This window comes from Lissotriton vulgaris, chromosome 8 (genome assembly GCF_964263255.1).
Source record: "Lissotriton vulgaris chromosome 8, aLisVul1.2, whole genome shotgun sequence".
In the NCBI taxonomy this organism is placed as follows: domain Eukaryota; kingdom Metazoa; phylum Chordata; class Amphibia; order Caudata; family Salamandridae; genus Lissotriton; species Lissotriton vulgaris.
The window spans coordinates 147,795,078-147,811,380 of NC_141696.1; the positions used below are offsets into that span (position 1 = coordinate 147,795,078).

At 43.9% G+C, this 16,303-nt stretch overlaps 1 protein-coding gene across 4 annotated transcripts in view; it reads left to right on the plus strand.

Annotated features, from left to right (window-relative positions):
* Positions 1–16,303, plus strand: part of FCHSD2 (FCH and double SH3 domains 2) — a 514,252-nt gene that overhangs the window by 24,514 nt on the left and 473,435 nt on the right. For all 4 annotated transcript variants that reach the window (XM_086933852.1, XM_086933851.1, XM_086933853.1 and 1 more), the window contains exon 2: positions 651–748. In XM_086933852.1, coding sequence (XP_086789978.1) covers positions 651–748 — 98 coding nt within the window. The remainder of the gene's footprint in view (positions 1–650; positions 749–16,303) is intronic.

The following is a 16,303-nucleotide window of genomic DNA, read 5'->3' on the forward strand; positions in this document are numbered from 1 at the left end:
TCACAGTCTGAGCTGCAAAGCTGATGAGTCTCGGGTGGGGCCATGGCAGGGAGGAGGAGTGGCGGGGGGCTATTAAGTGCGTATGTCAGCTTGGCCAGCCATCTGAGGACAGCCAAACCGACATGCACTCCTATGTTTCTCCAACTCAGCCTTGTTGTACAGTCGGGTGGAGAAAAAGCACAGGCTTTCCTGTGCCTGAGCGAGCATCAGTGCAGCCCGCTCAGGCCAGTCCTGGCACTTCTCTCATGCTAGGTATAGCATGAGAGCAGCTTCTGGATTGGGTGAAGGGCTTGTGCTTTGTGGCCCATTGACTGCCGGGACAAGAGGAGCAACGAGGCGGCCGGCAGAGCCAGTCGTTTTATTGTATTTTTATCCCTCCTGCGCTGCCCTATCACTTTAGACTGCGGTTGCCGCCACTGGTCGTCTGTGTGGTGCCATCCATCAGTACTGTGCCGGATACAGGTTGATGTAAGCAGTCTCTATCTGATAAGGAAGGATATTGCATTATTCAACATTATCTGATGGTGCCATTGACATTGCAGTGGAATTCTAACCAATATGTTCACAATTCGTTTGTCTTTTGGGTGAAATTATTCATGTGATGCAGGACACCCTGAATTAACTCCTGGCACTTTGCTCTGTCTTCCTAGGTGAAAGTTACACAAGAGCTGAAGAATATTCAAGCTGAACAGATGACAAAGCTGCAGGCCAAGCACCAGGCGGAATGCGACTTGCTGGAAGACATGAGGTAAGGTTACAGAAAGTTGCTGCAAACTTCTGTTTGGATGTCCGTGTTTTTTGGAAGAACATTTGGTTCACCCAGCTCCGGGAACTAACGCTGGAATTTCCTCCCTCGATTTCCTGCATTCGGCTGTTGTAGCGTCGGCACAGCTGGAAAGCATAACTGAAATTAATACAATACAAACTCTGTCCTTTGTTTTTTGTGGCGCGAATAGAATCAAACCATCAGGCATTTTTTTTAAATCTATTTTAATAAGGCTGACTAAGTTAAAGAAACTCTTGTAAAAGTTAAATGCATTTAGCACGTACTTAAGGTGTAGTTTGTTTTTCGGTCTGGTGTTTGACAGGCCCTCTTTGATTTCACTAAAAGTACATGGAAAGTGTACTTGTGGGGGCGGGGGGGAGGAGCTTTCAGCCAGCCCTCTTCTTCCATTGGTCTGTTGTTGTGTCATTCACATTTTTCTTCCACCCTCTGCAGCATGAGGCAGTGGGGCTGCCGTCTTCAGTCATTGGATAACTTCAGTGTGAGTGTTGGCCTTCTGCCCTTTCACAAGGAGAACATCTGCACACAAAGTAGTCTGTTCAGCGACAGAAACTATTACAACAATGAGTGTTTTTGATATCAGAATTTTTTTTTCTCTTAGTCAGTGTTTTCTTAATTTTGTTGATGGCCCAGCAGATCCCTTAAGCACTGATCTAGCCAAAAAGGCTGGCAGTTGACGCCAGACTTGTTAGTGTTACCTATGCTTGTTGTTAATGGGTTTATAGAATGTTTAAATCCACAGATATCCGCTTTTTTCGGTTTATCGGCGTTTAGTTTTTCTAGATTTCTGTGACTTGGTAGGTGTTTAAGTGGGTCTGTGAATATTTGTTGATGTGTTTTTTCTGACCTCGGAGTGCGCTTTGAGGAGGAAGATTGCACGGTAGGGATTCCTAAAAAGAAACAGAAGTTCATCTAGCACTGTGTCCGGGCACTTCTGTCTGATGGGCAATTCCACCCCGGGGTTGCAAGATGTCTGACCATCAGAAGTTGCTGGATGAATTAGGGTCACCCACCGTCTGTAGCACGGGCGTGTTGTGGGATTTGGTCTCCCAATTTTTGAAAACTTTTTTTGTGCCCACTGCAGCTCCAGAGATAATGCATCATTACATTTGCTTCCTTCTCACTCTCGATCTTGTCTTGGTGCCTGTGTTCTTCTTTTCCCACTCAGTCAGCCCCTGATTGTGTTGATACTTTACCTTTGTTTAGTATCTTTCTTGTTTTGTTGTCTTCTAGCTCATTCTTATGTAATAAGTTTTCTGTCAATCTGGTTGTTTAGTTGTCTTTTATCGTGTTTGGATGGTAATCCAGGTTCGTTAACAGATTTGAACACATTCACATTGCATGTTAGAAATTAATGGATTTGTCTTAATTTCTGCTATCTTGACAGCGGGTGATATCGGTCATGAGAGGTGAGTTGGGAGATTTGGGTCATGAGAGGTGGGTTGGGTAATTTGGGTCCTGAGAGGTGGGTTGGGTTATGAGAGGTGGGTTGAGTGATTTGGGTCATGAGAGGTGGGTTGGGTGATTTGGGTCATGAGAGGTGGGTTGGGTGATTTGGGTCATGAGAGGTGGGTTGGGTGATTTGGGTCATGAGAGGTGGGTTGGGTGATTTGGGTCATGAGAGGTGGGTTGGGTGATTTGGGTCATGAGAGGTGGGTTGGGTTATGAGAGGTGGGTTGAGTGATTTGGGTCATGAGAGGTGGGTTGGGTGATTTGGGTCATGAGAGGTGGGTTGGGTGATTTGGGTCATGAGAGGTGGGTTGGGTTATGAGAGGTGGGTTGAGTGATTTGGGTCATGAGAGGTGGGTTGGGTGATTTGGGTCATGAGAGGTGGGTTGGGTGATTTGGGTCATGAGAGGTGGGTTGGGTGATTTGGGTCATGAGAGGTGGGTTGCTGAAGCTATTAGGTGACAGTGACTTCTCGTAAATTTGTGGATCTAGGAACCATGAGCCTCCCACAAAAAGGCTGGCGATTGACGACCGCGGTGCACTCTTGCACGTATAGGTTTTCAGCGCATATGGGCCCTCACCCCCTGAGGCCTGGGGTTATGTTGAATTTTTACACAAATGATTGTGATGTTGAATTAGATCAATTTTTAATTTTCAACCCTAAGCTTTTCAAACCTTTTGCATTTGTTTTACAGTATTTAAAGTCTGCTCACTATTTTTCATGTTTTAGTTAATATCACTCAAGGATTTGATTTGCTTGCACCAGCTTCTATCCTTTCTTTCTTGTGTTCTCCATATGCAGCGTGTCTGCTTTTTTTCTTTTCTCAAGTTGCAACAGTTTTTGACTGTGCAGTAATTTATTAGGTGGCCACACTTGCTTTAAGTTTGGGTCCTATTTCTACCTTACACCAACATAACTTTTTGTTGATAATTCAGCTACACGTCTATTGATACTGAGACAGTCATTCGTTTCTATTTATTTTTCGCAGTATTATGGTTATTGAGTCTGGTGTTTGTTGATTTTGGAAAGGAGTTGGAGAACACCCAGTGAAAGCTTGCGTCATCACTCACAAGGATGTAATGGAGGAAGGGCTGCGCGTATGCTCTGAAAAGGTCGGCCAGTGGTGCTGATGCTGGTGGGAGCTGGTGGTGGCTTTATGGGGATCGAGTTTGTCTTTCAGGACATAGAAGCTCACATGATTGACTTTTGCCTGGTTGACATTTCCATGATGCAGAGTGTGGCTGCTAACTGAGCTGCTCCACGTTGTTGCTGCAGTTAAAAGAATACAAAATGTATTTTCAGATTTGTGGAATGTTGCTTGCACTTATTGTGGCTGGAGTACTCGCTCCATTGAGGGATAGTTACGTGAGCACCATTGAATTGGATAAGTGTGAAACTTGCAAGTGCAGCACTCCGAAACCGAATCGAACCAGAATAAAGTCCTCTAATAAGCATATCCACTATTGTTCAGGAACAGCTGGTATCAGGGAAAAGTGGAGGGGCAGCACAAGGTGGGGCAGGCGACAACAGCGCATGCAAAAATATTGAAAGAACTTACCTGCTGCTTTTCCGCTCGTCTGATCCTCTGCAGCACAGGCTGAGGCTCCCAGATACCCCTACAGCCAGGCTGAGGCTCCCAGATCCTCCTACGGCCAATCCAGACGTTGTTCTCATGCTGCTGGAAGCATGAACGAAGTGCCAGGATTGGCCTGAGCACCCTTGATTTGCGCTCACAGCGACTGGGAGCTTATGCCTGCTGTCTCCAAACCGGCAGCGCAGCTCAAGTTGGAGTCGTCTCAGTGCGCATGTCGGTTCGGCCGGCACAACTCACATGTGCCTTGAGCAGCAATGCTCACCGCTCCTCCTATGCCGTCATCACAATGGCCCGCCCCCTAGTCCCGGCCCTACGAAGGTAAAATAAAATAATAAATCTGTGTTCTTTTATTTTTACAAGGTTTGCATTTGTGCTGGCAGAGGGGGCAACGCTCCTCTGTCATAACTAAGGAGCCACCAATTCCATTGTAGTCACTGTTTGTGGACTCTAGACACCCTTTTAGGGTTACCCAATGCCAGGTAGTGATTTCAGGATGTCTGTCTTGGCACTAGAGTGAGATCTCCTCTACTCGATGGAATCTCATGCTCACCCGGCACAATGTCCCCCTTTATGCAGTATTATTCTGAATATCAATTTTCAAAGGTACTCACAAATCAGGTTGCTTGTTGTAAACAAGTTATCCTCCAATTCTCTGTTAGGGCTCCACCAGGTTATCTCTTTTTTTAGAATTCTATGTTTGTAGATAGTCTTGTGCTTGTCAGTTATGTGGTTAGCAGAATTATGTGGAATACAAGACATTTGAATTTAAGACTTGGATGAGGCTACTGTGGTCGAGAAACAACAAGGCGCCGTCAGGACAAGGGAAATCCTTGTGCAAGGGGCCGCCTAGAAGACCGCTGTTTATAGTGTAACACAACCAGATGCTGTAGGTGAAATGTGACCGTGGCAAGGTTCACATGTTTTATTTATTTATTTTTGGAATTTGCCTTGAAGCACAGTGAATAATCAAAGAAATTGTCTCAGGACTATCCAATTAATGTTGTGTTGCTCCAATAATACAGTGGTGGGCATAAAATATACAGCTTCTGCCACGCAACTTTCATAATGATGGTGGTATGCCGCTGACAGCTTCTACTGTGTTGTCCTAGAGTTGATGAATAAAGCATAGTTAACAAGCTTTGTGTTTTTAAACAAAACAAAAATGTTATTGATGAATGCAGTTTTGCCCTTTGCACGTAATCCTGCATGGTGTAGAAATGTGGTATGAGTTTCAGGATCGGCCACTATGCATTGAATATATTTATTACCTGGAAAAAAAACTGGTTGGGGTGGGCCACTGATTACCCAAAGTGTCAATCAACCAAAGTGGATGTGGATGCTTGAGAGATGGCTCCTGGCTCTGAAAGTGACGGATGCATGTTGGCGTGAAAACCCAGCACTTGAAGTCTGGGTGCCTTCCAAGGAAGCGGAACAGCTGGAATGCAGGGAGACTGCTTTACTGCATTCTTTGCAAGGACACGCCCCTGCCAGATCCCCTCCGGCTGAACCCTGCGCCAGGATGTTCAGCCTGCAATCTGTTGATATCCGAGGTCGCTGGAAGTCGAGCGATGCACTGAAACTGTCTGGCAGATTTAAGAAAAGCCCTAAATCCGGTGGTTGCCTGAGCTGTATGTTTCTGTAGTAGTAGTCCTGGTACCGTAGATTGGCCACTTAATTTAAAAACAATGAGTGTCCGATTTTGATGTTGTGACATTGCTGAGTTTTAAAATTAATTAAAAAAATAATACAATTTAAAACCTTTTCGGCGGTTGTGTTGCTGCATGTCCAAATTTTGATGATTGAGAAAATGCAACGGAATGTAGGATTGCTGACGTGGAATGCATGTTTACAGATTTGCAATCCAGTGTACGTCATTTGTTATTTTGCGGCCTAGGGCAGAGTTTATGCTAATTTAGAATCCAGTGCCCTGGAATTTGTGAATTTAAGAGCCTGCTCAAAACAATTGCTAATTTGGAACAGAGGGGCACATATTTCCTAATTTGGGATCCAGTGCCAGATTTTTATGCAGTGCCTGGAATTTGCTTATTTGAGACCCAGTGTCAGTTGTTTCAAAGTTTGGAATCGAGTGTTTTCAGATGTGGAATTCAATGATGGGACTTACAGAAAGGCTTGGCCTGCAAACGTCAGGGCTCGATGGAAGGGCAACTGTCGGCAGTCGCCCCAGGGGCCGTGGTGCTCGTTCACCTCTGTATGAACCACTTGCTCTGTGGCTTGCAGCTCGGGCCTCTTTTACTAGCCCGTGCTGGTTGTAGCATGCCGGGTTGAACTGTTGGACACGAGGCGTGCACACTGCGTACAAAATGCACATGTCGAATTCCTCTGTGTTCTACTCCACTCATAAGCGAAGCAGTAAGTGTGCCCCAACACTTTTGGGGCACCCCCTTTGAACGTCACACAACAACCCAAAGCCCTTTCATCACATTCCTCTCTGTGATCTCACGCTCTATATGTGACACATGACGAACTGATTGGCGTCCTGCGGATGACGCCCGAAAGTGCTTCTGAGCTGTGTTAGGGGTTTGAGGCGCTGTGCAAACGCAACAACAATACGTTGTCTGCCTGAGGTTAAGTGTGAATGCCACCTGATTGGACGCTGCCGTAGCACTAGTTGGAACAGGCGTTGTGACGTCCTGATTCGGATTCAGCACACCTAAAATAATGGCGCCAAGACATTAAAGTTGTCACTTTACTCTTAAGAGTACTAAGGGTCCGCCGTCATCCTAATTCGGCCCCTTTCCTGGCCTTCGGGACACTTATGTGGTGAAACGAGCATGTATCTCTGGTACAGCTGGCAGCTCTGGGGTGTTTGCTGCGCAAATACCGGTTAATGAGGGTCAAAGGGCAATGCGCAGTGTTGAAACTTTCTTTTTACAGCGCTTTCTTAGTAAATAACCGTGGCCGTGGCAGTTCTAAAGGCTCTGTGCTTGTTGCAAAAGAGGGAAACATTGATTTTGTGGAAAAGAATGCAATGTTGGGAAATGTTCGGTTCGTACTTGGCTGTAGTTAGACAAGGGAGGAATTTTCCTGAGGCGAGAACGTTAATATTCTAAAAATAACGCTCCAAACGAGTCGGCTATGACTCACCCTGTTTTCTTGTGCACACACGGCACCCGGTTAGCTTTATTGCAGCATGTGGTTGGTGAGGTCAGGTATGCGGTGCAGGATGGAGCATAAAAACAAAAGTGAAAATGTTTGTTTGGAGGGGGGAGGGGTTGTAAGTAGCTGAGACGTCTGCAGCGTCGCATATGCATATAGTATAAGGTGCCGGGGTGGAGAATGTGCCTCTTCCACCTTTTCCTTGTTCATCAGTGTCACACCATATACTTAAAAAAACAAAAACTTTGTGCCAAGGCATAGGTGGGTGCCGAGGAAGTTGTTGGCCTGCCCTCACCCCTTTTTATTAGTTAATTGGTCTACAGAGGTCCCAAAGCAAGTGGCACAGAAGGAAAATGCTGGAATACCAATGCATGCATTGGCTAATAAATAATATACAAGGGGGCCTGGTCGCGTACTATGTGTTAAATATGCATGGGGGTACCGTCTAATGAATATGCAAGGGGGGTACCATCTAATGAATATGCAAATATGATGAGGCGTGAATCGAATAATAAATAATTACGAAGGTGCCAGGGCATTTACCATCTACATAGTATGCCCTTTTTAATGAAGATTTAGGAGTGCCAGGGCAAAAAATCCTCATATATTCAGGGGACAAGTATCTAATGAATATGCAAACGTGCCAGCTTGAGAATTGCATAATGAATATTGTATTGTAATTGCATTTATATAGCGCTTACTACCCCTGGACAAGGCGTCCAAGTGCTTTTTCTGTGAGTAGCACACTACACCGGAACCCAAAAAGGATTAGTGGTGAATTAGTATAGGGAGATATGAAATTAATGTGAGTGATGGACATGTGAGTTGGTTCTTTGGATTGAAAAAGGATAGTGGAGAGATAGAAGAGGGAAGTGTTGGCATTTATATAGCGCTTGCTACCCCTGATGAGTGTCAAAGTGCTTTATGGCGGGTAGCACGGTAATTTGGAACCCAGGCAGGATTAGTTATGTTATGTTAAGGACTTTGTAAAGCACCTGGTTACTGCAGGAGGAGTGTACCCACGCTGAGGATAGACTGCACTAAGCTCCAAGTATCAGTCAGTCAGGTTTTGATAGTTAGTTGGTGGGGAATTAGTATAGGAAAATATGACATTTATGAGAGTGGTGGACATGTGAGTCTGTTAGTTGGATTCAAAAAGGATAGTGGAGTGACAGAAGAAGGAAGGGTCTAGAAGTGTTTTTTTGGGGGGGTCGTAGCAGTAGGAGGAGGTTTGGGATGAGTAAAGGGGAGGTGGAGGGGTAAGAGTCAGAAGGAAGGGTTAAGAAAGGATTGTTTGGGAAATCTGAATAGTAAAAGAGGTTTAAGATGATGCAAGGAGAGGTAGAGGAGGGAAGAGTCTACAAATGGTTATTTAGTGGATCATAGTAGAAGAATGGGGTTTGCGATGAGTCGGAGAGAGGGGGGTGGCAGAACACACTTGCTAATGAATAAGCAGAAGTGCCATCGCAAGTACTACCTAATACATAGGCAGGGCAGCCACTGTAAGAACCATAACGTTTTTTGAAAAAATGTAAGTGATAATTCAAAAATAAAAAAGCGACTAATGAGCTTTAAGATGTTTTGATGGCTACTTCATACATCTTGTACTAATTCAATTAGCTAGAACAGCAGCAGTAATGACATTCGGTTGTGGTTTGTTGGTTATTTTGAGCTCAGCCCTGCTGCTTATGAACCAGACCCTTTATTGTTATTGATGAACTGTAAGAACCATAAGCATCTAATTAAAAGACTGAAACTAAACTAGACTAAAGATCTACCTAATCAATAAGCAGGAGCGTCCAGGCAAGAATATGGGGTGACCAGGCAGGACACCTCAGCACACAGTGAGTGTGCAGGGGTGGCATTGTATGAACCACCTACTAAGCACACACGTGTACCACAGCAGTGACACTTGAAAGAGTGCCTGAGCAAGTAGAACTTTATAAACCTATATGACTGGCGTGCATTCCACAAGGTCCAGAGATTAGCGCGGCACCTATGCAGTGGTAACCACGAAAGGATATCACCGTGACAAAGCAGAAGTGACCGAGGCAAGAGTCATCCAGTGGCTGGACGGAGGCAGTCATGCAAGTTGCATGGGAAATGTATTTGGTTGTGGTAGAGGATTTGCAGTGGTGATAGAGGAATCTCCGGCCAGGGGCTATGCTGGATTAGTAGACGAGGCTCCATGCAAACACTATGTGGGGATGCTAATATCTTGCACAGCCTATGAAGAGATGTTATAGGACATCACCCAGTGCATATTCATGGCATGTAAAGAAAACTCTACTTAATAACTATTGATTGATATAGGTTATATAGGTTGATTGAGGAAGCTTTAGCTAATGACTATGGAGAGGTGGTAAATGAAGCTTCGATCTGCTTGTTGAATGTCTTGGGTACTTCAATATTAGCAACAGGAATCGTGCCTCTTAATTTCAGTGCAGTAACACTGTAGATTTGATTTTTCCGAGTCGAACAAGGAACTGTACATTCAATATGCTTGGATAACCTCAATATTCAACATTGGTTATTTTTTAATTTTAGCAAATGCTACAGCCCATCCTATTCTAATTAATTGCTCACTGTTCAAATGGCACTCCTTGTTAGATTTTCTTACATGTTTACGGTAGTTAGACCCTATCTTGTTTTGATTTTCTCTTTAAAAAAGCTTCCCTTGCCACATATTTTTGCAGACATCTGCCCTATGGCAACACGGAGATGGCGTCCAGCACCAGGCATAGAAAAGCTAACCTGTTTCCCCTCCCAAAAAAATGCCCCCTCATGTACAGACTTGGGAGAACTAAGGGAGGAGGTGAACTGTAAGCCACTTAAAAGGGTTGCTGTACTGAAGCACTCAAGGTCATTTGTACAGAGTTTAGGGATTGCGATTCCCTAATTGCAATTCTCACTGAATCGCAATTAGGAAATCTCAATTCCTAATGTACAAAATAAAGAAATAGTGATTCTAATGGGTTCACAAATAGACCTACCTCATGAATAATAATGAGGTAGGTGACAATTTGTGACCCAATTGAAATCACTGGACCATTGCCTACTCTTAAAGTCATTGTTCCAACATTCACAGAGGGAATGGGGTCCTATGGGGACCCCTTCTCTTTTGATAGTGGTTACCACTAACCTTGAGGTGTCGATAAAAGTTGAATGTTTGTGACTGGAAACTGGTTGAAAAGCATTCATACAAACAATTGTGATTCGGTATTAGGAAGGGATACCCTAAACATGCCCCTTCTACATAACAAACCTCTAAACACAAACTGAAATTCTGTAACATGTTACTGAATAGCAATTTGTCCTCTGTACATATTGAAAAACATTTTGCCGGATTCTTAGAACTGGGCCGTTACCACTAGGAAAAAAGTTTTTGTACAAATAGCCTTTAGTTTGATATGAATTGACTTTGAGCAGACCCATTTGATCTTCCATGTTTTCAGACACCTAGTGCTTACTCTAAAAATATCATGAGAGACTAGAATGTTTAGGTTTCACCTTCATACAGCCTTGAGCTGTCTGTTGTTGAAGACCTGTTGTTGTATATAGTACCAATGCATAGCTTTGGATTGGCCTATTGCTCATAATTGGTTGGCTTTCTTGTCAATTTCATTTACATGCTTGTGAATCAGTGACTATCCTTCTTATTGTGTTTGTCAGTCCCAAGGAGCAAAGCTTTTCACCTTCATTTTGATTGGATGAGTTGTATCCTTCCGCAGCTCACATCTTTGAACTACTTTTTTCTTTTCTTTGGAGCCCTCCATCGGGGGCTTGTGTTTTTTGCTCTCCCCTCCCATATGCGGCTTCCGTTTTATACATTCCGAAACCCCACGCTGGCAGTTTTACTCCCTACCCCTCCAAGCTTGTTGCTTTTTTAAAGCAAATTAGGCCTTCGCAAGCATTTTCCTTATTCGCCCACTGCCATCTTTATCTATTCGTATATGTTTGCTTTTCCACCAGTATTTGGAAAGTTTTGTTTTCTTTTACTTTTTTAAAATCATGTATTTACATTAAGTATTGGCAAAGCTAGTTGTGTAGCACTTGCATTATGAATTTGCCAGCACTTTTTATATATAGATCAGTAAGTAACTGTACAGTCGGTGAACGGACTACGGATATGGTAGTTTAATTCTGCAATTCAGACATAAGACTGGCTGGGACAATTGTGATTACTAACAAATTACCCACTCCAGTGGCAGTGTTACTTACCCAGAAAAGTTATTACTCCGTGATATAGTTTCCCATCTCTTGTCAGATTGCTAAAGAGGTCTTCTTTAAGGCTAGTTATTAAAATCAGGGTCGTTGCCTATTTTCTGAAACACCTACTGGTTACTACAGCGCCTTTTGTGTGCCGTAGTACATGCAAATCATTGCTAACATTGCATGATTATCAAAACAAGGCATGTTGTGATTTATGTTATGAGACGAGACATTGTTCCTATGTTCCAAACGGATTCCAGAAGCCGCTGAAAACGTTGCTCGACTTATGCGTAACTGTGTTTGTGTACTTGTACTTTGAGGTTTACAGAAAGTGCTGAAGACAGACTTTCTGTTGAAAATGGTACATGCATCATATTGTAGGCATGAGAGCCTACAAAATGACACGCATGCGTCATTGTGCCTTTTTTTTCTTACTATTTCTTTTGACCAAGCTGCATATCGTCTTGCCGATGCTGTACATAATCGCCAAAAAGCATTGGCAAAGTCAATAAGTCCCAAAGCATGACACATTGCCCCGTTCTTGCAGAAGCCTGACGCTGCTCCTTGTTCTGGTATTATACCCTGTATTGTATTGTTCCATTTACTACCCATGTGTAGTGCTGAAGCGTTCGTCTACAAGGCCAGCATGCTGCACCTTGTAGGGTAGGTGGTTGAAAAAGTGTTGTCTTTGTTTTGACACTACGTGGGAAATGTTTCCACAGCATTTGTGATGAACAGCCGAGGTGCTGTTGTTTCTATCTGGGATGGAGCACTTAGCAGTGTGGCGGATGAAAAAGTGTGAGTGAAAGCTCCGTTTATTTTTCAGTTTGCAGGCAGCTTTGTTCAGCTCTGGAAGTCTCCTTGTCCTGTTTCTTATTGTCAAAGTCCAGCTGGTTGCTGTATGAGGTTGCCCATTCTGAGATTTACGCTTGTTCATGGTCCTGAACAGGCGTAGGTTTGAGGGAGAGATGGTCTCTAGAAATTAGCGGGGGTGGTCTTCCTCACGGTGTCGGTTATAAAGTAGACCGCCTAATTTCCCATCTTTCATCCAATTATGGTCATTGAAGATCCAGCGCTTGTCACAGAAGCAGGATATGGTTAAAAGTTTGCACCCTTGAGCCAAATTAAACTGAAAGGCGCTGCTGCGAGGCAGGAGCCCTCAAAAAAGGAGAAGCCATTGCCAATACTGTAATAAGAGGCAAGTTAAAACTCTAAAAAACATAATTGACACTTGGTGATTATACTAGCGGGAAGTCCCGCCTCCTGCACCGGAAGTACTTGTTTCACGAACATGACGTTATGCAAATTCTGCAGATCACTCTCTCGTTCTCAGAGAGGTTACGCTGTGGAAGAGAGCTATTTAACCAACCCAAACATTTCAGACTGGCGTTTACCTCCAGCGTGGAATAAAATAAAATAATTCACCTGCGATGCTGTTGAAGTATTTTTAGCGCGGATCCTTCTGCGCCACAGGTGCTGTCCTTCCACGACTTCAAACCCCTTTTCTCAGCATCAATAATTTACCTGCTAGAGACACCTGCGCCCCACTTGCCCTCGGGGAATGCAACAAGTTGTCCTCCCTCCATTCAAAGACGCATCAGTGTTCACAAGCAGCCGCCTCGCACGCTTTCCTGCTGTCGCTCTCGGTGCTGTTATTTCCGGGTGTTTTTATGGCTCTCGCATCCTCGCCTCTTTCACGCGTTGCAAAGTTCGGATCACCTGTAATTAGTTTGAGTCCCAGATGTGACACGTTCTCACTGTAATAACACCCATGAGCCGACGAGCCCCAGAAAAATAAGTGGGCGGGTCCAGATTGGGCTTGCCTGGAAGGCATGGAAATCCTGGCCTCTGTAAGAAGCTCTTGGCAGTTGCACACCTACGATTTTGGCACAACTGTTTTTTTTAAAGTCGGTCAGCGTGCCTTTTGTAGCTTTGATCCCTTCCTGGTTTTCATCCAAGACGATCATGAGTTCGTAGCCTCTCGTGTATTGCATTGTGTGTGGTTTGTGGTTCAGTGGTTTCGTAAGCAAAAACAATTCACCTGCCTCATTGAGCTTCGAATGCGGCACTGCTGTTTCCTGTTTCATGCATGGTGTGTTTAAAATTTGTTTTTGTACAACAAAGTAGTGAAATGGATAAAAAGTGAGTCGTCTGAAAATATCGCAGTGTATCACAAACTGATGGTCATACAGTACCCTATTTGTACAGAATTGGTGACTGTTGTGCCTCACACTGTACACATTTGATTTGTGCATATTGCACATAAATTATTACTGTATTTGTACTCTTAAGCGTGCATTGTTATTGTATTGCCTCGGGTGGTGGTGAATTTATGAGGCAGGTGGTGGATGTTCTAAAACTAGCAAACACAATAAAGTGATGGATGGAGTGCTCAAACCAGGATGCTTGTTTCCGGACCAGGGAGGCCCTGGCTTAGTGGTTCGGGCTGGGCTGTTCCCATGAGGGAAATGGTCAAGACTAATTTGCATATGGCTGGGTCCAAACTGGTTTGACGTGCTGAGCAAAAGAACGATGGATTAAAGTCAGATTTATGACTGGGGGTGAGTGTTTGAAAAGTTTTAACATTCAGTCCATTTTATTTTGTGATGTTGCTATGGACGTTCTGAAACCTACACACTGCAGTGTATGGCATAGGATAGAATTGTAAAGTGTGCTAATTTGTTTTCTGAGTGCATTATGCTGTAGAGAACTGGTTACGACAGTGCCTTATAATTCACACAGTTTGTGGCGGCCGCTTACTGGGGAAATTGGTGGAGCATCGTGGAGGGGAAAACAAACCCCAAAAACGTACCTGCATCCTGACGTGCGCCTCCTCGCCGCTTCTTCAGCTTCGACAATGCTCACACAGGCTCCCACACTCCCCTGCACCAATCCAGATGTTATTCTCATGCGGGTATTACCCCGCGTGAGCGAAGCGAGGGGATTGGGGGGAGCGGGCTGGTTCCACACTCCAGCAGGGACTGGGAGCCTGTGCTCCTGAGCACTGTTGATATCTCCAAGCAACAGCCTGTAGGTATCCAAGTGAGCATGTCTGTTTGGCCCTCCTAAGACGGCCGGCCAAACTGACGTAAGCACTGGCAGTGCCCTGAGCCCACCACCTCTCCTGCTATTGGAAGCCCCGCCCTTAAGACTCCACTGCGACTCCGGAGTAAAATAACATAATCAGTTTTTTAAATTGCTTTATTATCATTTTATTTTACATGCGTCTGCTGGCTCCAGCAGTGGGGCGATGTTCCTCCCCCATAACGGAGGAGTTGAGACCTGTGATCTCCATTGTAGATCATTGATTATAGGACACCGCCATGTTAGGCAGAGGTGATTTTAATTGGTTATTGATTCTGAAAGGCAATCCGAAAGACGGACGCTAATGCCCCTTCTGTTTCAAAGAATGTAAAATTCCATTGCCTCTTGAACCAAATTGATTCGGAGTGTGTTGCTTTGTACCTAATGAGCTATTGTAGTGCCTCACATTGCACAGAGTTTGTTTCTGCATTCTCACTCTGCACAAATTTGGTTAGTGCAATGCTTTACTACACACAGAGTTGACAGTTGTGTCCTACTATAAAGCGTTTGTTCTTGTGGGGACCCACTGCGGGCAAAATATTTATTGGCGTACTTCCCTTTAAAGGAATTAGTTACTTTCGGTTCAGGCTCACAGATTTACAGCAATTCCTCACATTGTGTAGGATTGGTTATTGTCAAATTTGACCCAACTCGTATGCTGATTGGCTGACACATTGATGCCATTTTATTTGCATAAAGGTCAAACAATAAATATTAATTCAATCACTAAACATTACACTATATGTTGACCCTCTAGTCTTCCTAAATGCATGATATAGGAGACTGTTGTCAGTAGGAAGAGTGGCTTTTATTCTCTTTCAATGCAAGTGACAACTTCTGTTCAGGATGAGTCGTGGGAATATTATAAGTATATTGTTTAAAAACCAACCTTCTAGCTTTATTATTATTTTTCACCCCACTCACTTCATTGATCCTATAAATCTAGTTTAAAAATAGATCCGGTCCACCAGCACCTAAAAAGGTGCATGTTGTCGTAGTGGCAAGAGCTTGCTTGTCAAGTCTTTAAACAAGCTTTCAGTGCATGGTTGGTTGGACATAGGATGTCATCGTCTGCATTACACGTTCATTGTGAGTTCCTGTCACTTCGTTGGAATCGGATGTTCACAATCTGCAGTTAAAGGGCAGGTGAATCACTCCCTCGTGAGTCCGGTGTGATTAGCCTATGCAAAGAGTTCCAGACCATACTGATGAATGACGTCAGTGGAACAAATTCACTGTTCGTAATCACGAGCCATCTAATTTACATTAGCGAGAAATCCAACCTGCTTTGTTTTGGGCTCATAAACCAAGTGCTGTGTGAAATCACATGTATATCCAAGGGTTGTAATAAAGATACAAATTACACATTCCCAGAGCCCTTTGATTGGAGCCGCCTTGGTAATTGAACCTTATTAGACCGCTTTCTGCTGCGAGTGCAGTCAGTTTTACCTACTTGGCTTTCAGGGGGAATGTCGCCCACCACCAGGAAATTGAAGGATTAGATACTGTGATTTGGAAGGAAAGGCATGTCCCATCTCCCCATTGAAATATATTGAGCAAACTGGAGTCTTTCTTCTGAGGTGCAAAATAAACAAAGGACTAATTCTAGATGATAACATTCGAAGTGTACCTGTGAGAGGAGTATACACAGATAGGAGATATATAAGCAGATACTTTTACAGTGGATGTGATAAGGAGGTGCATTTCACGGTTCCTGCTATTCTAAAGTGGTTGGATCCAATTCTTTTTTTATAACTTAATAGGAAACATACTTTTAACCATTAACTACTCGTTTAGTACCGAACTTTACTGATTATCTGTGAAGGCATTGAAGCTGGGAAAATGAGTGATATACTCTAAATCTTAATTGCCATGCAGCATGTGGTTAGGTTTCTGTAAATTGCATCATTTGACACTGAGGTGGCCTCTTGGCTTTTCATCTGACCACAGCCTTCCCTAGCGATGTGTTTGATGGGAGTCGCCGTCTTAGGCTGTGCAAAGATGCTTAGAGACAGTAGTTGGCACCAAAAAATGGCTGCATCCGCTTGGGTGTGTAACAAAG